Raw genomic sequence first — 27,537 nt, forward strand, 5'->3', positions numbered from 1 at the left:
AGGAGACATTGATGATGCAAGTAGGTAGCTGTTGTAAAAATCTGGCTGCTGGAAGGTAAAACATCATCGACTGTAACAGCCCAGTATTGCTGACGCTGAATGAATTTTGATTCGCTTGCTACATATTTTGCAGTCGGTCTGAGTTGAGCTGGATCACATCATTAGTCCTACAATCCCAGCATTGCGAGGCTCGGGCCTTCCATGGAGTTAGGAGGCCAGTTTAGAGAGGGCTCAATGAATTTATGTGCAACTTCAGAGGTGTTTTCAATCGGAAATGAATAAAATAGCATTCGACAGAGAGTTAAAAGGCAAGTTGCTTTGTGGTGGTGATGGTTCACTAGATAGGTTTTGCCCAAGGCTTTTGAGTCACAGATTGTGATGGGCTAAAAAAAAATAAAATGAAGCCCTATCCCCACTGCAAGTTGCATGCATGAACTCTCATGTGTTCCATTTTCTCACTAAAATCTCCCTTGTGGCTTTTCATGGCAGTAATTAAAGTTTCCCTGTAGAAGCTGCCTGATATTACATCCGACATATTTTACTATTTTTTGTTTGTGTGGTTACTAACTTAGCATCGTTATTGCTGATTTGCTTGCTACATGTTTTGCAGTCCATCTGAGTTTAGTGGTATCACATCAAAAAATTACTGATGTATTGGATATCATTTACAGTATGCCTGAGACTGGGGAATTTTGCTGGGCTTCAAGTCAGATATAGGAGCACAACACTTGTAAACACCTCTGTGAAGCTGAAATTAGACAAATCTGTATGATTGAGTTTATTGAACCTTAGCAAACCAATGGCATACTGTCAGCCACAGAGTTAAGGGTACTATCTGATTCATAGATAGCAGAGAAAATTACTGGTAAAGGGAGAAATTTGGACCCACGGCCATGCATGTCTTGATCAATTCAATGCTCATTTGAATACAGCAATTTATATTATTGATTGCTCTCTTATTCTAATTTCACTGTTAAATATATTAGATGATAAATATTGCTCTTAGGATTGATTCTTTCATCCTGAAAATGCAAAATCTGAAATGAAACTGCTCAGGCGCTGCCTCCACTAACGACGTTGACATGATTCTTCTCCACCCTCATTTGCATCTGTTAATTACCCTCATACAGTTGAGTTTTCTAGATTTTTTTTTTTTAAATTTTTTTTCTCACTGCTCTCACCCTCTTACCTCATCTGTCAGAGTAGCTTCTCTATGTCAGAAAAGAAATTGCTTGCCTGGTGGCCAAATGGAGTCCAGACTTCAGATTGTCCTATCTCTTTGTGATCAATGCTGTGGTCACTTTGAAGGAGAAGGATACCCATGCAGTGCTTCAGACAGGACTCCAGAGTCCCTGCTGCACATCTGCTGCTGCAGATCTGCTTCAGCCACGATATTCTTGAGCAGTGCAGTTGCTAAATGAGTCCCTAGGTAAAAATCCCTGGGGTTGAAGCCGTGTCCTTTCCTACCAGTAGAGATCAAAAGGAGCCCATCTGTTGAACATTCAAAGCAAAGTCCTACATTTTTCTGTCATTAAGAGTGACCTAGAGACATTCCACTAGCTAGCAACCCATCAGGGGTGACTCCTTTTTCTGGAGCAACACCATGAGGAAACACTGGAAACTTCTGCCATTTAATTGCAAAGATCTTTCATAATGATGCAAATCCTGCCACGATGCATGAGTTAAAGAAGAATGGAAGTAGACATTGCCCTGTTGTATTGCTCTAATGTTATGTTTCACAAGAGAGAAGTCTGCTGATAAAGAGGTGATGGAATCTAAAAGACATCTGTGATATTGTGTAAAAGACAATAATAATATCATATTTTACTTTTTCAGAGTTGAAGAAATACAAGAGATATGAAGTACTAATGACAGCATATAATGTAATTGGTGAGAGCCCTACCAGCACACCAGTGGAAGTGTTTGTAGGTGAAGCAGGTAAGCAAAAGGAAAATAAGTTAAATTATTTTTTTTTAAGTATCAACATGTTTTATTATTCTCCAGATAATATTTAATATTTGTCCAGGAAAGGTATGATTTGAAAAATTCCCTGGTCGTGATCACTAACTGTTTTTTGTAGCATCCTCTCCTGGAATAGGTTGGCACTGACAGTTTCTTGCCATTTGAAAGCCAGTTGGTCTACACAAATAAGAGGAGAAAAGGGCATTTGAAAGAAAGAAAAGAAAATATTTTTGGAGTTGCAGGAGGATGACTGTTCATACCAGATTAGCTTGAGGGAAAAATTGACTCAAGTTAAAGAAGTGAAAAGTGGAGCACAGGAAAGCCACAAGGGAAAAGAAACAAAACTACAGAACAAGGGAGACTTGGGAAGCTGGTTCTTTGCTTTTATAGCTCTCTGTGCAGAGACATGGCCTGTGCACCACACCTTGCTGTTTTTTTATGCTCTTGACGTCAAGAAGATGCTGTGTCTAGTTTAGTGCTAGCTTTGGAGGCACAGATGAGAGAATGATAAAATCATTCAGGTTGGAAAAGACCTTTAAGATCATCGAGTTCAGCCATAAGAGGGTGCAGGGGGTAGGGTGGAGGCTACAAGTTACAGGTGGGTCTTGAACCCTCAGGAACATGCAGATTCTGTAGCTGCATCCAGCCTCCACAGAGGCTGAGGGTCAGTGGCACTGTTTAAGCCTTTGCTTATTACAGATCAAACGTATTAACCCAGGCTGTATTTATAAAACATAACTTGCTGATAATTTAAAAATCCCTGTATGGGAAGACCAGAGTCAGAAATCAGGGCAGTTAACTAGACATTTTTTAAATATTTTGTGAAACAGGTGATTTTGCAAAGCCCAGATAACCCCCAGCCGAATCTGTCCTCCTCAGGAACTCTGCCTGAGCAGAGCAGCACCAAAATAGCTGATGTCTTCCTCACAGCCCCAACGGCAGGGCTGTATTTCTGGTCACCCCAGCTGGAGAGAGGCTGGCGCCCAAATAGTTGTTAGTTATGGGATCAATTTCTGCAGCAGCATCTTTTGGAGCTTAGAACCCTCCTGTTGTTCAGCCTCCGCTGTGAGCAAATCTGATTACACTTTTGTTCTTCTGTCTCAAGGCCAGCATGTAGAAGCTCTCCAGCCCAGCACTAATTCATGTTGTTATTATTATTATTATTTATTAAATATTCTGTTGCCCAAAACTAAGCAAAGCACTTTTTTTCTTCTAAACTCTACTTAACCTTTTCATTTCACTATCTTCCTCTGAAAACATTATAAATTAATCAGAGCAGCATGGTTCTGGAGAGACAGCTGGCAATATTTCCTTCTTTTTTTTCTAGTTTGCTGCTGCTCCAGCTCACCTCTGCAACTGCAGCAAAGAAAGCCCCAAGTGGAGCCAACTCTATCTGGCTTCAAAGTACGTTTTTGTTTCAGAGCTAAATATCTCACTGCTGCAAATGGAGCCAGCACATGCATTTGTACACATGTACAGAAACCAGCTGGGGAAAAGGAGGAAATGCTGTTAGAATCGTGTCTGTTAATCCCAGGGTCCAGGTCTTCATTAGCCTAACTCAGACTGGGACCACAGGGCAATGGAAGGAGCCAAACTGGGGAGGAAACTGAGATAGCCAGACCTGCTTGCACAGGCAGGGCTGGTGGAGCTGAAGTTGTAGCCTGACTCGGGTGGTTTTTTAGAGATACTGAGTTTAGCTCTGGTGAGGGACAATCCAGTAGAAATGATGGATGTCGGATCTTCCTGCCGATTTTCACTCTTGTTGTGTGAAGTTATTACGCTTTGTTATATAACTGCTTCCACCACCTCCAGAACTGGCTGTGATTTATACTGTGAGTAAAGTGATTGGAGCTGGTATTGCAATTTAAGTTTTAAATTGATTTGTGACACCTTTTGAGTTAAAGTGGGCTGTGGAAATACAAGTTTTTGTTGTTATTGTTTGCTTGATGTTCTTACCCATGGTAAAGGCAGTTAAGCAGTAAGCTGGAAAAAATGGTTCTGCTTAGCTTCAGCAGTGGGACAAACATGTTAAAAATAGAGAAAACCTTCCCAATAAACAACAAATGCTGACAACACGGGCAGAGCACTGAACACAAAATGACCAAAGGGGCCCAGTCCCTGGTCTGAAGGCCCCAGATAATTTATGTCTCAGTGCTGTTAAACAATGCTTCGTTCTGCCGTAAGGGTTGCAGTAATTCTGGTAGGTGTGAGAACATTCCTCTCTCAGTTGTAAAAAGGATTATACAGCATGTGCCTGTGGGGAAATGTGCTGGGTTTAGGCCAGCTTGGTCAAAATATCCAATTCTGTGCAGTTCTGGTGGGTGTTTCATACAGCGTGGGGCACCTGGAAATAATACTGGTGGTTGATGGTGGTTCAGCTTCTATGTCTGATGCAGGAGGAGTGTCTGTAATTCTTTCATTCCCTCTTGCACACTCCCCTGTTAGATTTAAAGATTTTCTTATCATTATATCTGGATTTTTTACAATAAAATCTCCAGTAGGTAATGGAGCCCCCTGACAAACTTAGGGGAGAAAAAAAAAAACAGAAAAAAAAAAAAAAAAAGCCATTAGAAGCAACCTTCTGGCAGTTTTGCCAATCAAACAAGTAAAAAGCACCTGAATGGGGAGTTTCTGTTGAGCCCTGGAGTGCTATTGAGCTGTACCCCAGCCGACAGCCTCACAAGCCTGGACCTCTGTATATTGACTTGTCTGGTAAATAAGGGGGCTGGATGCAACTGGTTTGAGGTTTTTGAGGTTTGGGGGATTTTTGCTACAGGTAGAGCAAAACCTTTTTGTTGTTGTTACAGCAGCCCATAATACCAAAGCCATGGCAAAGGCTTCATTTTGAGTTCTGCCTGCATGTTTGCCAAACTCAGGGGCGTGGAGAGCAATTCTTCCCCACGTCAGGAGAGGGCTGGGTGGGAGTCCTTGTGCTCGTGCCACAGTTTGGGGTCAGGGCTGCCCCCAGACCAGTGAGCCAGCGAGTCCAGGCGGGAGGGATGCACTGCCTGGTCTGAACAGAGCCAGTGTCCTTCCCCCACCCGCCTCAAGCGTCTGGCTCCCTCTCCTCCATGGACCAGAACATCCTCCTAACACCACCTTTTTAGAGCTGGCTGTAGCTCTGCCCTGCTCATTAGAGAACCATGTGCATCTTCCTGACAAATGACAGCAAAATGGAAAGCCACCACTTGCAGAAATTAGGAAGGGAGTCACAGCCCCATCGGCAAGCCCCCTTCTCGCCTTGTTAATTCATTTAACAGTTCAGCTGTCAGGGATGTTGGCTGTGATGGGGAAGGCAGCGAGTCTGAGAGGCTGGGTACTGATATTCATCCCAGCCCGAAATGCAGCTGCTACCAGAGGTGCTGTTCTGCTTGACTGAAATTAAGACTCTGTTAGAGCAGCCACTATATCAAGACCATTATTCTACCAGGTCACTGTCACTGGTGGGCTTTGGAGTTGAGGAGACTCCACAACCTGCATTTTAATTAAACAGAAATCACAGGTTTGGGGCAGGCGTGCTTCACCTAATTTGGGAAGGTGAATAAAATGGAAGGAGGCAATACAAATCCTGTGCTAATGAGCCCGCAGCCTCCAGTGCTTCTCCTATATACTGTAAAGCTGTTCTGGATGAAAAATAATGGAATTCATAATTTCTTCCAGCAGCTGCTGCTGGAGGAGAGCACGTGTGTGTGGAGAGGAGGTAGCAGAAGGGATGAAGTGCATCGAGAGACACTAGCCCTTAAACAGGTTGTAAATCCACTTGTGCGAAGAGGGGAGTGATGTGTGTCTTTCTAACTGATGGTGACATTGGTGACCTTCAGAATTCACCAGAACTGATGAGGCTGGGTTGTTACTGTTGTTGTTTTTAATAATGTTCTCCTGAGAGCTGGTTCTGCAACAGGAAAGAAAAGGAATAAAAAGAGCTGGGAGACAGGGATCCCCTTCTTACAAGTCCTCCATTGAAATACCACCTTGGTTGTAACATCAGGTTTTAGAAAACGTTTCCTCACCATCTCACTTGCTTCTGCATGAAACTGTAGCTTGGAAAGAATCAGGAGTGGGACAGAGGGACAACTGACTTCTCTCTTTTCTTACCATCTTCAAAAACCTGTATCTACCTCTTGGTTCAAAGGTAGCAGACACCAAAGCAACTTTCCCACAGTTACCTGCAGTTATTTTCATCTGCCCTCTTGCCTGTGGCTCCACAGTTATTCCTGGAGTTCACAAATTTCACTTTGTCCCCCTGTAGCTGACACATGGGGGGAAGCTCTGCTCTGGCAGTAATGTCAGGGGAAGCACTTCAGCACTGCCTGGCCATCTCCAGCACTTTATGGGCAAGAAATAAAAACCATCTGGAAAGCTCCAAGACCACAAATAGTGATTTAGGGTTTGGAAAGAGAAGGCAAAATAAAGAGAGGCAGCCATGCTAAAGAGAAAGAATCACAGAATGTTAGGGGTTGGAAGGGACCTCTGGAGATCATGGAGTCCAACCCCTCTGCCAGAGCAGGACCATCTAGTCTAGGGCAGGACACAAGCCTCATGAGGAAGCAGAGACTGAATCAAGAATCAGGCACCTGGCTCCCCTTTATAAACTGCTTCTAGCAAAAAGCTGTCATCCCTTCTGACCTGGTTACCTGTGCTCAGGCAATGCCCCTTGGTCTCTCATGCTAGTGCCTGAGAAGGTTCTCAGGAGGAGGGTGCTTTGTCCTGGAGTGTTTTCATCTCTGCAGGCCTCGCTCTTTTCACACGTTCACACAAAATGCCCTGTGTGGGGTTACCTCCCCACTGCAGGTCGCTTTCTGGAGACAGAAGTCCCTCAGCACTACCTTGGGCCCCCCTTTCTCTTACAGCACAGAAGCTTTATCTCCTTCCCTGTCCCAAAGGTAGTGGAGAAGATGCTGTTCAGAGAAGTCCCCTGTGCCTCCTTGTTAACAGCCTACATGAGGAATGACAACATTTCAGCACATTAGAGCTGGCAGCTTCAATCAGTCTGCTGTGGGCCCCTTGGCTGTTTTCTCCTATCTGTTTGGGACACGTGGCCGTGTCTCTGGGTGACTGACTGTGCTATGCAGATAGGGAGAGCCTTGCTGCTGGCACAGCTGGAAGAACTGGGTGGGCATTTCCATTCCAGATGCCACCGGGGGAGGGAAGAGAAGGATTATCATGGCCATTTCACATTGCAGCAGTCTAAAACCTGTCAGCCTAGGGACAGTGTCTTCCCTTGATAAACAAAAGGGGATGGAGGGAAGCTATTGGGAAGCAGTATAATAAATTATTGGTTTCAGTTGCTCAAACTTTAAACAAAGAGGTTGACCTTCCTTGGCACTTTCAAAGCACCAAGGCTTTGAAATGTTAAGGTATTACTTTTTAATTGTTGACACTTCTGAACCCCAGCAAAAGGCTACTTTTGGGGGATGACTGGGTGTTTGAAATGTTGATTTTCCTTTTTCCTTCCCCTTTAAATTTAAAGAATCTGCAGAGTTGTTCCAACATCGTGCTTAACTGTGAATGCACTTTACACAGTCCTTCTGGGAATGCCCTGCTCCATGTCCTCTAGTGTCTTTCTCCCTAAGGAAGGAGAAGTTCTCTGAGCTCCATTAAGCATCCAAGCCGTGTTCTCCAACAATGTGCTGAAAGAAAGAGTAAAGTCAGAGCAGAGCAAGAAAGGGAAGCTATAGGAATCACAGAATAGTAGGGTTTGGGAAGGACCACTGAAGATCATGTAATCCAACCCCCCAGCTCCAGCAGGGTCGCCCAGAGTAGGGTGTCCAGGATGGTGTCCAGGCAGGTTTGGAATCTCTCTAGAGAAGGAGACTCTACAGCCTCTCTGGGCAGCCCGTTCCAGGCTCTGTCATCCTCACAGGAAAGAAGCTTTTCCTTGTCTTCAGATGGAGCTTCTTATGTTCCAGTTTGTGCCTGTTGCCTCTCGTCCTGTCACTAGGCACCACTAACAAGTCTGTCCCCATCCTTCTGACCCCTGTCCTTTAGATTTTGATAAGAATTGATCCAGTCCCCTCAGACTTGTCTTCTCCAGGCTGAACAGCCCCAGGGCTCTCATCCTTTCCTCATAAGAGAGATGCTCCAATCTCCTCATCGTCTTTGTGGCCTCCACTGGACTCTCTCCAGTAGTTCCTTGTCACTCTTGACCTGGGGAACTCAGAAATGGACACAAGACTTCAGACATAGTCTCATTAGGGCAGAGTAAAGAGGAAGGAGAACCTACTTCAACTGGCTGGTTACACTTTTCTTAACTCACCACAAGAAAAAAGGGTGCATTGAAGAAGATGCAAGTAGGATGGAGAGGGGAAAAAAAAAGTGGTGAGACATTTCCAGTTTGGACTGGGACAGAAACCTCTTTTCAGTTTCTCTTGCATCACCAGAAACCATTCCGCCTGTATCCCGACAGCATTCCATTTCTGAGAGGAGGATCAGCCGCTGGGTACATCCCGTCAGGATTTCTTGGTGGATTTTAAACTCCTCCAGCCTCGTTCTATACGTGGTTTCCACTTGGGGTTTGTCTGCAGCAAGTCCAATTTGGATTTGTTGTTGCCATCAATGCAGCTCCACTGGTGGTAATAGCAGTGTAGATAGCACTCGGCTGCGTTATCTAATCCTGCAGGGCTGTGACAGGGTAGTAAAAAATAACAAACTAAAGTGTGCCTACCTTAGAGCATTAGTCATTCCTTGTGTGGTGTTGGTGATGCTGCAGTGCTGGGGAATTAAGAGTATGAATTTGCTGAATAAACCTTGGCTCCCTTTCCTCTTCAAACTGGCTCACTTTTTAACAGGTAGTTTTATATTCTTAATCTGTTTACAGATGAGCGCAAAGGTTTCATAATTAAACTTCTAAATTGGGTAGCTTAGCTCAGGAGCTGCTCTTCTAATGGTGAGAAAGAAAGTAACCGTGCCAGTGTGAGTCTGAGGAAGAAGTGTCCTTAATGTCAACATGTCAAAAAGACATCCCTGCAGCTCTCTGGAGACTGAAATCTAATGTCAAGGCAGAAGGAAGCGAGTCTAAGTGAGTGTCGCCCTGCTGTCAAAGCAAGTTATTCTACCATATAAGAGAAGGAATTTTAAGAGAATGCACTGGAAAGCAGTGTCCAGATTGAGACATAGATTTGATGGGCTGATTTGACATCTTTAATTCTCCATTGACAATCCAGAAGCTCCCTAAAATGATTTGCAATGTTTTCCTGCTGCAAGTAAAAGCTGAATGCGCGCCTCATTAACAGCTCATTAAGTTGTTAATATTGGTCATAAGCAGCCTTTGGTACAGCACAATGCTTTATACAGTGCGGCAGCTCCTGCTTAGCTCTGGTGTAATTGCCTCTTTTTATCACATCTCAGTGTAGGAAAGATGCTCCTCTCCAAGCCAAAGTACCATCAGTTTTTGATCAGCTGCACTGGCTTATCTCTGCCAGGGCTGTTGCTGGTGTGGGTGGCGTTGGGCTCCACTTGCCACGTGATGTTTCGCTCAGATGATGAATTTCCACCCTAAAACCCCAACGATTTGATGTTGGTTTTCAGTTCGGACCGTAGCCTGAGACAGACAGACTCTCTGTACCCTAATTCATCATCAGGACTCCTGTCTTTGTTCTGTAGCTGGTGCAAGCAGCAGTGGGAGTGGCAGGACAAATGAGCTGTTCTGCTGCAGTGTTCTATGGCCTGTGAAGAACCCAGTGCAGGGACATCCCTGCACAGTACCCAGAGGGCGGAGGGATGAGAAGCCTGATCGTGTATGCAAAGCCTTACTGAGCTAACAGCACAGCTACTCCATTAAAAGCAAAGGAATTAACCTTCCTTTCAAAAACATGAACAATCAGTAATAAAGTAAAACGGACCATAAATTGCACGGGTAAAGAAGTGGGGAAGCCCTGGCTGATAACTCATACGAGCAGACACAGGCTGGAGTTTGAGTATTTTTGACTAAAGGGTGGTATTTGCAGCCAAATTTCTATTTCCCTTAATTGTGCAGTCCTGCTCTGCTTGTTTTGAGTCATCCTGGGATATGTGAGCAAAATGTTGTAAGTGTTTTCATATGGGTCTTAGCTCCTGTGGCTTTGCCTCCTCTCTACAACTTTGCTGTGAAGCCAGCTGTGGAGAAACACAGTTGGTTTTCTTTTCTGACATCTGTTTGCTGTATCCATCGTCAATCATGGAACTGGAGGCGTTTCAGGTTGCCTGTTGTAGACTGAAAACAAAACAAAAGAAAAAAAGTGTTGCTGTTTTTTCTCATGAAAGTATGAGTTAGCAACATTCTAAAAATTTCTGGCCACAGCACTCCAGACACTGATGTGATATGGTTGGGTAGGGCCACAGCGAGGAACTCAGGGCTGCTATGACTGCAAAATAAACAAAGAAAAAGAAAACTCTCACTCAAGAGCTGAGAAAATGTAAATTTAATCTCTCTCTTCCCAGGAGCACAAGATGACCGTTCTCTGTGGGCTCCCTGGAGTTCCCTGACCATTGCAATCTGTAAATCCTAAATTAATCCCTCATGGGGGTCAGCTCCCAAACTTGCGTGAAAGCCACCGTGAAAGGTTATCACAGTGGCAGATCTCACCTGCTCAGTTTGACTTTTTTCCAATACAGCTTTTAACATTTGGTATATGGCAAGCCCAGTGGAGATTCACCCTAATTATTTAACACACTCTCTTGACTTCAGTGGAGTCTAAGGGGAGTTGTCGGTGCTTATTAGTCTTTGGTAGGTGCTGCCATTACTGTTAGTGAACATTACAGAATCACAGAATGTTAGGGGATGGAAGGGACCTCAAAAGATCATCTAGTCCAACCCCCCTGCCAGAGCAGGATCACCTGGAGTAGGTTAAGTGGGTGCTTTTTTTGGCTGCCATGAACTTGTGGTATGATGATATTGGGGTGTGGGATTAACAAATAATAATGAGTGGAACGTGACTATAAATGGAGGAGGAGGAGTCTTGGGAACTGGAAAGCCTGGGGAGATCATCTGAAGCAGATAATTTTGTCTCTGTCTGATGGGTAGACTTTTTTAAGAGAGTTGAGAATGATACTTTCCCACCCAGTGCTGCTCCCACTCCTCCTGGTGCACGTGAGGAAAGATCAAGCTGGAGTATCAAGCACTCAGCAGTTCTTCACCACCCCTTGCACCCTGGAACAACCTTCAGTACCTCTGGGAGTGACTCCTGCACTCACCAGAGCTGACACAGCTCTCAGTTACACAACTTTCACCCCAGGTTAGCTCTACTAGCTTTAGCAGAGCAAACCCTAATTTGGGTTGGTGTCAGTGAGGTGGGACTGTAGGCTTGTGCCTCTCTGTGCATACCTAATGCTTGCCAGGCTCTTTGCTGTGCCTGCTTGTGGGGCTGTCTCCAGGGACTGATGGGCTGCCTGCCTCTACATGATCATATCCTTGTTGACACGAAAGAAATGGAGGAAAAAGCTCATTTTCCTATTTTCCCCTTCCTGTTTTAACCACCTGTGTGCCCTTTCCAGCAGCAGCCTGACAGTTCTGTAAGGGCTTTGCTTTTGGGCCAGGCGTTCTCAGTGCCTTGATGGATAATCTCAGTATGCAATGTGATAGCCTATTTTAGGTTTCTATTAGCTAAGTAGAACTGTGGGCTTCAGCAAAAGAAAAGTGTGTAGTTTGGGTTTGAAGGCTCTAACTGTTTCACAGGGCTGTTCCATGAGACTCACCTCGGTTGTAGGCATTGCAGTGGGATCATGGTAACTTCTTCTGCACCACTCTGTGTCTGTCCCATGGAAATCCTGGATTGCACATGGCTCATTGGGAAATCTCAGCCCCATGGTAAAAGGTTAGCCATCACAGCAACAGTGCTTTCACCATGGCTGAAAGAGATGGCGTGGGACAGGATGAGAATTACTTCTGCTTTAGTCACTTGCCAGTTTATGAGGGTTCTTCATGAATAACTCATATCCGTGGAGGTTTCCTCAGAACGGGATTGCTGCGTCAGTGCAAAAAAATGGCATTGGCAGATAACCTCCTACAGCCTGGGTCTGTTGAAAGGATACTCTGTTTCTAGTCCTTGTTTCCTTGAAGTGTTTTTCCCCTGTGTGCAGTGAACATCATCTCTCCCTGTCTCCTCCCTCCACCCCCACATCCCTCTGATACCTCTGCAGATGCTGAAGAGGTGCCTAGCCAATGTTGGGAATCTTCCCAGTGCTAAGCTGGGGATGTTACATTTGGGTATCATTTGCATCTGCTTTTATTTATGTTTTTTCAAGACTATAATACCCTTTAAAATTTGATGTGGCAACACATAGATACTGTACTAAGTGGAGCATACTACTGTGTGCAGGGAGTGGGGGCGAGTGTTTGCCTACCCACATAATATGGCAAGAGTAAAACAATTGTGGGTGTGCTCAATTCCCAAAGTCCCCATCCTGACAGCTATTCTCTTTCACCTCTCCACCCCTTCTTCTCCACCAAGGTAGGATTGCCTGTGTTTCTATTTTTGCATCAGTTAGATTGTGTTGCCAGTGCTCTCATCAGTGTCCATGAGAGGAAGAGAGTTAAAAGTTCTTCTTGTATTGTCTTCTGTTGGTCTCTGTTACTCTAGGTCATGTTTCAGTTTCTCTTACACTGAGCTATGCTGCCATGTAAAACAACACATACATCACCATCTCTGAAAAAGGGTTATTTCCCTAAAAAATGTGGCTTTTTCAGCTGCTTTAACCTCCTCCCCCACCCAGTCGGAGGTTGGGCTTCTCAAAGATGGGGGAGACCAGATTGCTCCTTTCCTGAGACTCATTTCAAGTCGCAGGGTGACACAAGCCTGAAGAAGTTAAGAACTGACAGAGCACTTGGTTTTGGTGCCAAATTTCGTGCCTGAGTAAAAGCTTAGGAGGACTTGGGTCCAGTGTTGCCAAATGGGGTTGTCTTGGAGGGGTTGAGACCCACACCTTTTGTATGTGGTCTGCCTGTCTTCTTGCATCTGAAATACATCTGAGTAACCCAAAGAGGCGCAGTCCTTGGAAAAAGCACAGTCTTTCCTCACAAAATGTAGCCTAGCTTCAACCAGCCAGAAATTGGTGGGAAACATCTTTTACGTTCTAAATATAGCTTGTGCTGCTTTGTCACAGCAGAAAGCAGCTTCGCAGTAGCTGTTTTTAAAGCACAATTAACTAATTGTTATTGAACTAATCAGCCTCCCTCCCGCATCACTGCTGATGGTGCGAGGAGCTGCCGCACAGGCGAAGCCTTCCCAGCTCCCACCTCTCTTTAGCAGACCCTGGAAGAAAATTGCCAATAAAGACTGAACATTTTTCTCTCATGCTGATTTTCCTTCGTGGAAGGAGTGACTGTAAACAGCAGACACAACTTTCTGTTCTTTCTGGGGAGGTACTATCCTTGCATTCCTTCTCTGTGCCCACACTGTAAGAAAACCCCTTTCCTTCTGCTTTGCCCATTCTGCAGATCAGTCTCCCTGTTTTATCTTGTGACCTTCTGTTTGTTTTGTTGGGTTTGGATTTTACAATCCACTTGACTGTTGCTTATCTACACCATAACTTGAGGCCAGTGGCTGCAACAGAAGAAACAATCTGCTCTTCATGCCACCGCAGGGACAGAGCTTCAATACTGTAAGGATGGTTTAGGTTAGATAGTTAAAAATAATAATAATAATCTGATATTATAAGAGTTATTAAAATGGAGATATGCTGGCAGAGCTGGTGTGGGGATGATCAAGGAATCTGGAAAGAGATCAGTGATAAGATGACACAAACATCTGACCAGCCAAGCTGATCCTGGTGTGATGCAGGAGGATGAACCTTGTCTGAGCCTTCTCCAGATCCTTTCCAGCTCTGTTTTCCATGACCGTGTGTGCCAGGAACCAGTGTGTAAACTCTGGAGGTGCTGCATGTGCAAGCTTTAATAGTCAGCACATGCTACACTGAATATTGCTGTCTCTCCTCTCTTGTTGTTGCTCACTAGGTAGATAAGATTCCAGCTGATAAATCAGAACATGCTGCAACCACCACTCCATTATAATGTGTAGACATACAGATTAGAGGCTTTTTAGGCCTGGAGCTGTCTCTTTGTTCTGTGTTTATGCAACACATTGTGCAATGAGATTCTGGCCTCTAGGTGCTAACACCAAAATGCAAATATATTGATTACTAGGGAATAAAGCAGGCATGTTCACAAAAGCATGCTTTGATGAACTGGGGGAAAATGCTCGCTAGATAGAAAAGGATCAGAGGTCTTTACAAAACAGAAATTTGCTTGGGATTGTTTGGAACTGTGGGATCAAGCTGATGTACAAAAAAAAAATCTTCAGTCTCTTTCACTGCATTTTTCTCCTCATTTTTTTTCCCCTGTATGTTTATTTAAATGGCCTGATTGTCAGGGAATCTTGTCCTAGAGCTGTGAATTTGTCGACATAACGCTGGCATTATAGAAACAATTAGAAAATCAGTAGAGAAGAAATCCTTTGCCACCCAAAACTTGGAGCAGATGTGAAGAGCAGCAAGGAATGCTCCGTAAAAAGTTATTAAGTTTACCCAATGAATCACAAGGATTTGTAGCCTACCTGTGCCGCAGAGCATCGCGGCAACTGTCACTAAGAAAAGGAATAGGAGCCTCATATTGATGAAAAGCTCTCAGTGCCACACAGCCTAGAGAGCAAATATCCCAAGCAAGCAGCAAGAAAAACTGAGGTGAAGCTTCTGCAGTGCACAGAGCTCCGGTGCGGGCAGGCCACCGGGGAGCTTAAGCACCTTCTCTTCAAAGGTTATAAGCATTTGCAAGCTCAAATTGACTGCAGTGTGAGCAGAGGCTGTTCAGCCCAACTGGAAAATGAGGGCAGGGATGTGTTTAAACGTGGATTTAGATGTGTAACTTTATTCATGGGCTCATTTTAACATCCTCGCTGCATTTCCAGGTAGATTTGTCGCCTTTATGTGATCCCAACATCGTCCCAGGCCATAGATGTTAGTGGGTTTTCAGTAATTACTGTACGACTTGTTCAGCCTTTCTCCTTACACTTTGGCTGAGAAAGAGTTTCAAGGAGACAGTTTTAAAGGTGGATTGAAATCAGACAAGATGTTTACAAATGTCTGCATGAGATTCCAAGGCAGGATACGTGCACAGAATTAGACTTCACAAACACACACTTTTTTTTTTCAGGGAAAGTGAAATGCTTTCCACCTGCCGAGAGCTGAGTTTGGACCCTCTGGGTCTGTGTCACTCCTGCTCTAGTTGATAATGTCACTAACACCTAAAGCAGTGTGAGGTGTGCAGCTTTAACCTTGCTTTTTATGCATTCACAATTTCAACAGCCATGAAAAAATTCAGAGGTCGGTAATCTTGAACTGCATTTCTAGAACGTAAAAGGCGTTTGAATTCACCTTTAAGATGCACTTGCTTTTATTGGCAGAGGCTGTCCGTATATTCAGTAAATGGTTTGGGGTTTCAAAACAGGTAAAGAGTCTTCAGGGATGTGTTTCCTTCTTTTTAAAGTATTTCATTTCACCCTTAATGTAACGCGCTGTCTGCACAGAGCCGCGTCAAGCGTCAGCAGCAGTTTTCTGCTGTCCCTTGCTGTCAACAAGAAATCTCTGCTTGGAAGAGGAGGCACACATCAGCCTTTGAAAGTTGAACAGAGGGACAGACTCACAGGGCACAAAACCAAACAATTTGCATCTCGGTGAGGCGCTGGGGTAGCAAAGAGAAATGTCTTTTTCCACATAATTTTTTTATTTCTTTCCTCCCATCAAATTTTCCACCACCCTGCCAGCAAAAGTGCAACTCCAGCAGCGAGAGTGTCAGTGGAGAACGTTAGCTGGCAGTTTTTAACCATTGTGTTTCTTAGACATGCTCCAAGAGGGACTGGGGGAAAGTGGTGGTTTTCTGGCAGCAAGCTGCGCATGCCAGCTCTTCTAATGACCACATCTGGGGAGCAGCAATTGGTGCAGGCTGGCACATGGGATCCAAAGAAAAAGGCTATTGTAGACACTGCTTCAGACCTGGATATTGAGAGCACTTTGAAGCTTGTCAGCTCAGGACACACAGTAGTGTCACATCCTAGAGAGAAAACACATTGCTAAAGCAACCCATTTCCTTCTGTGATTGTATGTATTTGTATTTCCCTGAGCGTGTCATCATCTGCAAATCTCAGAGATGTGTCTTCAGCTTCATACAGCGTGATCAGTTTGGCCTCACACTCTGATGTGTGCTGTGAAAGTCTCAAAATCTTGAGGTTTCTGGTCCTTGATGGAATAGCACTGAGTTGCTCTGAAAGCAGCTGCTCCTTATGCTCCTGCAAAATGCAGGAGTCAAGGCAGCGATTAGAGGAGGGCACCCCTGTGAACAAACTGTATTTTACTGATGGCCATTGTCACCTCCTGCATTTGCTACGTCCAATCAAAAAGGGAACCAAGAAAATATAATAAACAAATAGTTTTGACTGAGCACTGGCATAAAGGCTATTTTCGATTTTACCTTTCAGGTTTTAATTGTACAGCAATAATTTCGCAATAGAGTCGCCGATGGCAAACATGCAAAAGACATTAACTTTATTTATGTTTTGGATTATTAATGTGGCTGTTAAAATTCCTCCAGTTAGTTTTGATTGAATTGTTTTTTTGTGCGATTCTGTCGTTTAATGGAGCGGTAAATAAGAATTTCTGATAATGAGCCCAAGCATCTGTCACAACAACCTGGCGCTGGTTATTAACATTTCCATTAACGGCAGGGTGGGCAGTGATAATATGGAAACCACACAGTTAGAACAAAATAAATAGTTGGTGTCAGGCTGAGTGGGTGTTAATTACTATTTTATTTTATAACTCTGAGGGGAGGGGAGTATTGGTAGAAAAGTGTGACTTATGAAGGTCATTGTCTCTAAAGAAAGAAGTCTCCAGAGGAACAGATAACCCGGGCTATCCAACTGGAGTAGTGAGTGTTTTATCACTTCTATTTATGGCCCATAAAGGGGCAGAGAGAAAAGAAGCAGCTTTCTCAGGTGGTCTGGGTGAAGGCTACAGCACCATGAGCACAGAGAAAGGAGAAGTGGACCCTTTGCCCTGCCTTTCTCCTCCTTCTTCTGGAGTATGAACAGGACACGCTTCGGCACCTCTTCTGTAAACAAAACACGTCCTTTTTGTTAGGAGGTGCCGGAGGCAGAGACAGCAGGTCGGGAAAACAGAGCGTCCTTGCTACCCACTGGGGAAGGAAATCCACCTGCACCAAGCTGGATCTTGACAAAGGGAAGGATGGGGTGACCCAGGTGCACTCCAAGAGCAGTTCTCTAGCACAACACAATGCAAAGAAGAAATGCCATCCCTTGCAAAAAGGACTGGCGTGTATATTTGAAGGTGTAATCAAAGCAGAGCTAACAAGTAGCAAACAGAAAATCATTTTGTCATACATATAATATTAGTTGAATTGATGAGCATGTGATTCGTTTTGGATGTGATTTTAGACAGTATTTTGGCCCTGAGTCTCGGAGCCTTGCACAGAGACTGTCCCAGAGGCTCAGTGCTGAGTGGGAGGCCAGGCTGGTGGTGATGAGGGGGCTGCCTTGCCCCCAGTTACATTCAGGAGTGGTTGGTCTGGAGCACAGTGTCACTGCCAAAGGCAAGCCCCCAACACTACCATAGAACGAGGACAAAATTCTCCTTTCTTTTCCAAAGCTGCTGGCAGGAATTGAGTTGATTCAGTGTCTGAGCCAGCCTGTGTGGGACAGAACAGAACCACACCCGGAGGCTCAGCTGCTCCTCAGTCCACGTGTGCTGAGACTTCCCTGCGACCGGCTACCTCCAGGGCTGACTCGGGTCACTGACCTGTGGCATGAACAGAGTCTGCCCTGGGTCCTTCCACAAATGGCAAATTGCAACCTGGTTCTGCTTGTCACTATTAATTCTCCTGTTCTTTCTCTCCAGCACCAGCGCTGGCCCCACAGAACATCCAAGTAAACTCCCTTTCTGCAAGCCAGCTGGAGCTCACCTGGGACCCCCCTCCTGCCGACAGCCAAAATGGGAACATCCAAGGCTACAAGGCAACTCTTCTGTTTCTACTGGTTTCTATTTATCTTGCTCAGTGTTGCTATTACTTGTGAGATAGCTCCACAAGCTACAGTTGCCCTCACTGCATAGCACAAATTAAAAGTGTTCAGACCGCAGTGCAGAGATGGCACCAAGTCCCAAAACCAAAAGAAAGAGAATGAGATTGGCAAAGGCAGAGAGAAAAGGAAAAGTGTGTTGCTGTTTGTGGAGAAGGAGAGCATGGGGAAACAGGGTATGCAGATAAGGAAGCAGCTCCACTTAAGGAGGCAACATATCTGCTCCAAAAAGCAACAGAACTACAAGAGCTAGGGGCAACAAATGTTTTGAAGAATATTAACTGAGCTCTCTATCCATGAAATATTACAAGCCACTAGGAAAAGCAAAACTTTCTCCAAGCTAGAAGCCTGAGCCAGGTCAGATTTTGGAAGAATGATTTCATTTCCTTAACTTTAACAAAATTAAATCATAGTATTAATTGCATTTGGTTCATAGGCGATGAGCACGTTGCTGAGGCATGTTGTTCAGCTTCTCCAGCATGAGAATGGACCCTCAGAGGGTGGAAATGGGCAAGTCTACAAACACTGGAGCTTGGCTTGGATTCAGTGTCTGGCTCTGCCTCTCTCCATGAATTTAGGTCCATAAGCAAAGAAAAGCCAAGCCAATGTGAATAATCTGGCATCCCTTCTTGGCAGTAGCAAGCATCCTTATATATCAATTCATGTTCTTTCCCTTTTGTACACATATAGATGGCTCCAACAGCTTGGCTTGTAGAGCCAAGGTGGAGTCTTGCCTTGGCTCATTCTCTCAACTTTCTGGCTTGCTTTGGCCTGTTGTAATGCTTGCACTGCCAGGCCTGTCCAATAAGTAGGGCTGGCACCACTTTTCCTCTTGGAAATGACTTCTCCAATGCCTAAATTTATGGCCTCAGGATAAAAATTATGTAAGGGAAGAATGGGGAAGAGTACCTCAAGGAACTTTAGGGAAAGTCTTTATTACCCTCTTCAGGAAGGCATTTGCTTGGCCGTCCTGTGAACAGAACTGGTGAAATTGTTCTGTGCATGCAGAGGTGAATTAGGGACCATCATAGCAGGATGCCAGTGCTGACAGGCAGCTAGCATTTCAGGGAGAATTTAAAAACTGACCTCTCATCGCTGAACTCTGGCAGCTCATATCTGCTGTCATTAGGCCATATTCTTCAGCCTGTGCTCTATTTTTGAGTGATATACTCAGCTATACATGGTCACTGGACTCGGGGGAATTTGCCAAAGGAAGAGAAAAGATCGGGCTTGTGGTGAAAAGCATCAGTGTCCCATTTATGGAGGAGTCCAGAGCAAGACTGCACCACCTCCCTCATATTTAATGGCTGCAATGCCCAGATGTCTTCTACGAGTAGGATATACTGAAACATCTCTCTGTCCCGACAGATTTATTACTGGGAGAGCGACGTCCAAAACGACACGGAGAAGGTGAAGGTCCTTTTCCTCCCAGAGACAACCGTGCGGCTCAAGAACCTGACCAGCCACACGCGGTACCTGGTCTGCATCTCCGCCTTCAACGCGGCCGGGGACGGCCCCAGGAGCAGCCCCTCCCAGGGCAGGACCCTCCAGGCAGGTATGGGACCATTGTCTTGTCTCAGAGCCCAGACTTGGGGATGACCAGCACGTAATTGGACGCTGGCTACGGGAAATGGGTGGGTGCAGGAGGGTGCTGGTGTTTAGATTTAGCTTTCGGATGGGTCGTTACGTTGTAATGGTCTTGGAGGGCTAAAAAGGGATTAAATAAATAGATCAGGTGGGAGAGGGAGAGGTACAGAGGGAATGAGAATGAATTGGTGGAAGGAGCAGAACCTTCACAAGCTGGTCCAGAAGGAAACTGTGGGTCTGTTTCTGATCTCTGCTCTTGCATCTCAAAATCCAAAGGAACTCATCTCCAGTGCCTGGGAATTGCCCAGACAGTCCTGTGAGAAAATTATTGTGCTTTTTATAATTCCTTTTTTTATTTTTTTTATTTTTTTTTTAAAAAGCTGGATCAGCAGCATCCACCCAGTCAGAGTGAGCTCTGTGCTGGACAAGACCGTGGCAGCGACGCTCCAGCACAGGGGGAAGGCAATGCCCTTGTTGGTGGCTCTGAAGAAGTGGTGTGCACTCGGGCTGTATGCTCACAGAGCACTCTTCTGAGAGCCTTTCCCTCCTGTGTTCTACCTCCTTGCTTGCTTTCAAGGCTTAGCTTTGCAGCCGAATGGCTGTTTTTTTTAGGACAGGCTGGATTTCTGACTGATTACAGGACATTTGGATACAATTGACAAATCCCATTCGCAGCTTGTCTCCTTTAGATTTAGGCTGGGCAAATAAGCCACTGTTTCATAATATGTGCATGTATCAGACTGACTACTCCTACTGCAATTCAATCTATTTGTCATCCTTTCAGCACCCAGTGCTCCCAGCTTCTTGGCGTTCTCTGAAATCACTTGCACTACACTCAATGTGTCTTGGGGCGAGCCGACAGCAGCAAATGGAGTCCTGCAGGGTTATCGAGTAGTCTACGAGCCTTTGGCTCCTGTCCAGGGTAAGAAAGACCTCCAATCATACATATTCATGGGGAAACGACAGAAAAGGACTGTAGTATCTTTTATCTCTGCCCAATTTCCTACTTGCTCTCTGCTGTTTTCCAAGAGAAGCCAGGTGGCAGAGGGTAAGTAAAACAATTCCACCTTTGCCAAAACTATTCAGCAAACTATAATGTTGTGGAATATAGCTTTTGTCTGCCCTCTCTCATTTTCTTGCACAAACTATATTCTGTATGATTGGAAAAGTCATTTTATGGCCGTCGTTACCTGGTATGGGGGAAGAGGGAACTCAGCCTGAGAGTGCCTGATTGTCTCCTCGCCTTGCACTTTGAAATTGCTGACTAGGCTCCATCCCAGAATAGTCATCAGACACATTTGTGTTACTTATCACATCATGTGTCACTTCTGTTGTCACAAAGGTGGCCCGGGCATCAAATGTGCTAGTCATCACTGGTACCATTGCTGCTTTTGACAGGGGAAAATAACTGTGAGAGGAATTCAGTTGTGTCTGTTTACGTGGGGTTTTCAAGCAGCATTTTTAACTGAGCACTACATTTAAGCTAGACCACCACAATGGAGTGGCCACAAATGTTTCATTAATTTGCCAGAATAACAACAGAGAAGGATTTGGCAATTTGTCTGAAAACAAATGGAAATTCGTTGCAAAGGTGAATTAGAAAAGACCACAAAGTTTGTGGATGGTCTTATTAATATTTTTATATTTCTGGTAGATTGCCAACAGTTCAATGGGTTGTCCAGCTTTGGCAGTGTGACAGCAGGCAGAGTAATTTCAGCCATTGCCAATCCATTTTAAATTCTCTTCCAAAGAAATAAGGATATCAATCACCTGTATTTGCTTCTTCTCTATGGAATAAAGATCTGTATTGTCTGAATATCCATGTCTCATGCACTGAGAAAGTTATATTCAGGAATGAAAACACAAGAATAAAAGCACTTGCAGCTTTTAGAGCTGGCAGGTCTGAGCACAAAGAACTAATGCAGAAAGTATTTCTCATTCTGACCAAGAAATGTGCACAGGGTATGCAGGAGGTTCGGGCTCCTTGGGCATTTCCTGCCTTTTATTCATTCCTACACAATGCTTAAGAATACAATTTTTTCCCCTGAAAGTATGGAAGTGTCAGATCATGTTTTCTCTGCATGCATTTGACTTAACATCCTCAGAATCTTTGTTTTCTTCTCTTCTCTCCCCCACTTTTGCCTGTGCTATCTCTGACTCTGTCTCTCCTTCCCCTGTAGAAGATTTCTGATGTGAGATGGGGGGCTTTTCCTCAAAATGCTATCTTTCTGCCTAAATTTGTTTTCCAGTTTTTACCCATTTGCTCTTGTGCCAGCATTTTCTTTTCAGCCAACATACTTATTCTCCTGCCATGGCAGTAATCCCATAATGCCATCATTCTCCTCCAATAGAAAAGCCATGCTCCTTTATTTAGAGAGCAAGGTAAAGCCAAACCCATTTGAAGATGGAGCACATAGTGGTGCTGAATGCATGCAGAGAGGCTTGTGGGGCCAGCAGCCTCCAGACCCTACCATCCCAGAGAGTCCTTCCAGCCCAAGGTCTCACATTCCTCCATACCAGCAGTACAATGCACCAACGTGGATGGACCAGACTCCCTGGAGCTTTTTTTTTGCTGCATCTTTTGACTTTATATCCATTTGTGATTTTTACCTGAGCATCCTCACCGTTGTGACACCTTCTGCTTTCCCAGCCACAAGCCACTGCTTAAAACCTCTGCATTTTACCCAACTTTCTAACAAGGATCTGTTCTTTACCTCAGTCTTCTCCCTGTTTGACCTTTTATTGTTTAAGCTTTACAGTGTGATGTTTTACACGATAATAGACAACAAAATTGCCCTGGAGCCTTTTTTAACAGTTCCTTTTTTATTTTTTTTCAGAACATAACTTCAAAATGACAAATGCTTCCTGATTTGTCTCAGAGAAATGAAATAGTACACCTAGGGAAGGAGGGAGCACTTTTACTGCTTCCTCGTTAACCAAGGAAAGATTCCCTGACTTCTAAATGGGATCTGAGAGAAAACTTTGAACAGAAATCGCTTGGACATTATTCTTTATTTAACTGATAAAACCTGAAAGCATCATCTTGATTTGCATAAAATAAGCATCTGGGTTGAAAAACATCTTCCTTCTGCATTTTTCTGGAAAGATAAACTGGCAAGCAGCTTTCTCTAGTGGGAAGAACCTTCTCCCACTTCCTATCTTCTTAGTTTGAAATGTGTTGTATACATCTACAGAACCAGAAAAATGCCAAAAGGACTCTGTAAATTTGACATTTCTGTTCAGTAAAATATTGTATAAATCAAATTCTTTACCTTGACTGACTTCTGGAAAATTTCTGTGAAAAATAGATTTTTTTTTTGTTTTCAAAGGACTCATTGCTGCTCTGCCCTTTATGCAGCATTGAGAACCTAAATGTGAAGCTAGCTATGAACCTTGATGAAGGGAACAGTACTGATTTTAACTCATCCATGTAAGAAAAATTCTTAGAGAGCGAGAGGAGTGAAACACAAGTGATGACTTCAACCTTGTCCAAGCTAATAGTGCTTTGAGAGCATTCCCTATTGTGGTGGCATTCATAACCCCAAGTTACCTGGTTGATACACATCCCTCATTCTGCACTGGTGAAATTGGACAGGACAAAATGACAGGGAAGAGCCTGGTCCTTGTTTCCTCCTCCAGGCAATGTTGCAGGTTGCTTGGCAAAGCAGCAGTGGAGGAATGCTTGTTTAGGAAGCAATCTGCAACGTGCAGTCCCCTTCATTTACCTCCTCCTTTCTTCCCTGAGTAATTAGTGAAGTTGCATGAAGTCTCTTGGTAATTTCCCAGTTGTGTTGTAAGGTTTTTTTCTTGTCAGTACCCACTTATCAAGCTTAAACTCTAATTATACTTATCAGTGCTGAAAATTGGCTATTATCACTGCTTAAACTCCTGCTAATTGTAAGAAATACTTTCTTAGCAAACTGTTAGATAATTTTACTTACTATCTAGATGTAATAAGCTCCACTTGATTTCTTTTTTTTTTTTAAACCTTGCAACCTTCTTTTATTTTTAACTGCATGTCTCTTCTAGGGGTGAGCAAGGTGGTGACTGTGGACATCAAAGGGAACTGGCAGCGCTGGTTGAAGGTCCGAGATCTCACCAAGGGCATGACCTATTTATTCAGAGTGCAAGCCCGAACCATCGCCTATGGACCTGAGCTGCAAGCCAACGTCACAGCTGGGCCAGCAGAAGGTAAGTGGAACCATAAAGGCATGTTGCAAGCCAGATCAGTTACACAGACATGCTCCAACAGCAGGGAATAGTGCACTCAGGGCTTCACGTGGATTCCCAAGCCAAGGAGAAGTTCAGTCACAGGAGCTCAGGACATGATTCAGTGGCTTTCACAACTGCCCGTGAAATACATGTTTCCTTTTTTCCTGAAATCTAGAAGTCCAATGTGAATAAACAAAACAGTGTGAGTAAATCATAGGACAAGTGGGCTAGCCAGGGATTTCAGAGCTGCAGCCTGACTGCGTGGTACATAATTCTAACTGTACTGCTGTACACTGGAGTCAGAACTGGAATAACTCCGCTGAAACCAGCAGAGGTTCCTGGATGTAAAGCCAGAAATAATTTACAATTATTCTCTCCTGACACTTTGGCTTATGCAGAGGGAGAGTCTGCGAATTTCCTGATTTGTCAGGAGGAGCTACAGCCTGAACACCAGCTTGGTTCAATGTGTGTGCCAAGAGATGGGTTTTTTTGTTATTTGATCAGTGATTTTGATAAGCTGATAATGTCCTCCAATGATACAAGCCTGTCCACTCAATCACAGAACATCAATGCAATGGTCACATCTCTGTTTTTTGCCTCCCATGTCTGGTAATTCCACCCTTCTGGGTGCCAGCAAGCTTTCATGTTATCACAGTGTCCTCCACAGCCGTTATCAGGGGCAGCAGTGCTGTGAATCCACAGTTAACTCTGATGGCCCACCACAGACAATGGGAAGCAGGACTGCTCTGTAACATGGCCATGGGCAGGCAGCTGTCACCACCAGCCTCTCTCTGAAGCTCCGAGACTAGGTTCATCTCTGAAGCAACGTGCAAATGCTGCGGATGTGCTAATGGTTAAAATGAGTGTGTTATCTGTCTTTTGTTCTTAACTCAGGTATCTGTAAAACCCAGCCATCCATATGTAACTGCTGGTAGCACAACTAGGGAAAAATTCCAGTCAATAGCCCACTGAGCTGGTTTATGTTGCCTCTATGTTAACCAATATTTCTAGATACTTTTTTCCCCCTGTATCAGTAGGAGAAATGAAGAATAGTGCAGCCTCTTCGTGATACCACCACCATCTGCTATTCCTATTTCCTCCTTCAGGGTCTCCCGGCTCCCCTCAGGAAATTCTAGTGACAAAATCTGCTTCTGGGCTGACGTTACAGTGGACTGAGGGAGATTCAGGAGAAAAACCCACAACTGGCTACATTATAGAGGCACGACCCTCAGGTAAGCCATGGGGAGCACTGAGAGCTTGATGCCGTGAGTTCCCTTCCTTCAGCCCATGCTGAAAGCCAGCCTGCAGTGGAGAGGTTGTTTGTTGTCCCAGACAGGTACTGGAGTTTGTGAGAGAATGTTATCACCAGCCAGTATTAAAGCAGTTGCTGGTTTATTATGTGGTTTAGCAGATTTTCTCCTGTTTAGGAATAGTCACAGAAAATTACCCTGAGTGCTCTGGCTTTCACTGTGCTACATCACTGGTAAATCATCTAACTGATGAGCTAATACAGTTAATAATTAAAACTCATTTAAATGCTTACAGCATCTTTAATGCACAAGGACTAATAAGTAATTGCAAGCTGTATTTTGAGGACCACAGATAGAAATCTGTCCTCTTCTGCAGCAGAACACAACAGCTAATTAATGTTTTACTGTTAATAATCAGGCTAGGACTTCAGCACCATACACACATTGCTTTCCTCATTTGTTCTGCAGGGAGGGCATTAGAGGGAGAAAAGGAATCCCCTCATCACCACAGTTTTGCTTGGTGCTTTCTCAGAGCTCCTTTGTTTCTGGGATTTTTGCGTTTTACTGAACCTGCTCTGCTCTTCTTCCAGAATATTTCCTCAGTTGGACAAGGTCATTTTAAAAGCAGGCATATGCTCCACCCTGCTCACAGCCTCTCCCAGCTTGATACTCCTTGCAAACTCAATAAACTCACACTTTCTGGTCATTAAGAAAGGCTCCAAGTCATTAAGAAAAACAAGTGAATGCTGCTAGACCCCTGTGTAATCTCACTTGATAATTTCTCTCCAGTCTGACACTGAATGTTGATAACCATTTGCTGAGTAGAGTTTTCCAGCCAGTGATGCATCTACCAGATACTTGTTTTACGTAGGTCATGTTTGAATGTCACGATGTCAAAAGCTTTGCTGGAGTCAGGATAGATGATGTCTGCTCTTACTCTTTTATTGACAAGGTCTGCTACCCTGTCACAGAAGGAAATTAGACATGATTTATACTTGACGTATCCATGTTGGCTGCTTGTTCTTTCCTTTTTTACTTATAGGTGCCTGCACATTGCTTGATTATAGATTGATGAAGGAATGCTTATCTGTTTGATTATATAAAGGATCCTGTTTCTTGCAAGTGTCTTGAATGCAAGGTGGCATTTTAAACCACCGAGTCTAATTACATTGAACCAGACCAGTAACAAAATTAGTGCCCGTGTTTCTGTGGTCATCGCTGACATCTGATTGTTTGCTCTGTAGCAAGGCTCTGCTGTGACCTTAAAATTTCTTCCCTATTTCTGTCCTTGAATTTGACAGTTGTTTTCAAAGCAAAGTCAAGGAAAGTGTGTACCTTCTCAAAGCACCAGAGTTTCCCACAGAGATCAAGAGGGTTTTTTAATTAGAGGCATGGCACTGCCATGCTTCTATTTCTCGTATGTCGACTTATTGACTTCTGCCCCTATTTCTTCATAAGTAGAAAATACTCTCTTATTTGGAGAGCATTGTTTAGACAGCACATTAAACCAAAGCTGTTCATTGAAGTTCACTTACTAGCTTAAATTTCTCTGAAAAGGTTTTTGAGTAAGAGCATTTTAGAGGGAAGACTACAGCCAGTGTACAGATTGTCTGCAAGCTGGAAATCCAGCTCATGGTGACACTGCGAACTCATCTGATGTTCCTGGGCTTGTCTTCCTGTTGGATGTGAAAAAACATTTTACAATTGATGGCTAAGGATGTAGGATTTGTGGCCAACTCTTTTTGAGTAGGAAGAAAATAGTCCCTCCAAGGCAGGTCTGAGCTATGTTAACCCTGGGTCACTTCTGCTGGCCCCACTCCACTGATCCTGGAAACACACAGAACAAGTCTTATTCTCCTGCTCTTGCAACCTGACTGTTGAGGCATTTAATTCCTCTTCAGATTATTTTAATCCTATTCATGCTGCTGTAGCAAATGAACTAGGCATTTGTATGCTGGATTCTCATTCTTCGTCCTGGTTGCAGCTGTAGGGAGCGTGAAATGGGATCCAGGAGAGGAGACAGACTAATTGGAACGTTGGCTTATTTCACCCGAGCGTCAGCTTCCTTTCTGTGCTGCTTTTCTTCCTCAGCTCTGCACGGAGGAGCTGGAAATCTAAATTACCAGCCTAACAAAAGCAGGGAACTAATTTCTCCTGTCAGGGCTGGTCATTCAGAGCACCTTCTGTTTTAATATCGTTCTAAGAATTTGCTTCTGCACGTTGATTTATATGGGTAGTAGCTCGTGGATTGGAGCACCCTTTGTTTTTAAGGAGTTGTTGTCCAAGAGAAGAGCAGTTGACTTGTGCCCTTCACATAAAATCAAGGAAGGAAAAGATATTCATCCTTCTGAGATCAAAAAAGGGGCATTGAACAGACAGATGAAAAGCTTTAGCTTGTTGCCAATATTTAAATGCAATACCACTACCTTAGTGTTTCACATCTCAAGTGTCATCTATTATAGGCCTCA

At 44.2% G+C, this 27,537-nt stretch overlaps 1 protein-coding gene across 1 annotated transcript in view; it reads left to right on the forward strand.

Annotated features, from left to right (window-relative positions):
- Positions 1 to 27,537, forward strand: part of LOC103768450 (protein sidekick-1) — a gene marked incomplete at its 5' end in the record, with an annotated part of 77,383 nt that overhangs the window by 32,558 nt on the left and 17,288 nt on the right. The window contains 6 exons of the mRNA XM_008935593.1: positions 1,837 to 1,938; positions 17,842 to 17,957; positions 19,389 to 19,575; positions 20,392 to 20,529; positions 23,637 to 23,798; positions 24,926 to 25,051. Of these exons, the coding sequence (XP_008933841.1) occupies positions 1,837 to 1,938; positions 17,842 to 17,957; positions 19,389 to 19,575; positions 20,392 to 20,529; positions 23,637 to 23,798; positions 24,926 to 25,051 (831 nt within the window). The remainder of the gene's footprint in view (positions 1 to 1,836; positions 1,939 to 17,841; positions 17,958 to 19,388; positions 19,576 to 20,391; positions 20,530 to 23,636; positions 23,799 to 24,925; positions 25,052 to 27,537) is intronic.

The sequence above is a fragment of the Merops nubicus genome, unplaced genomic scaffold (assembly GCF_000691845.1).
Source record: "Merops nubicus isolate BGI_N331 unplaced genomic scaffold, ASM69184v1 scaffold1892, whole genome shotgun sequence".
NCBI classification, from domain to species: Eukaryota; Metazoa; Chordata; class Aves; order Coraciiformes; family Meropidae; genus Merops; species Merops nubicus.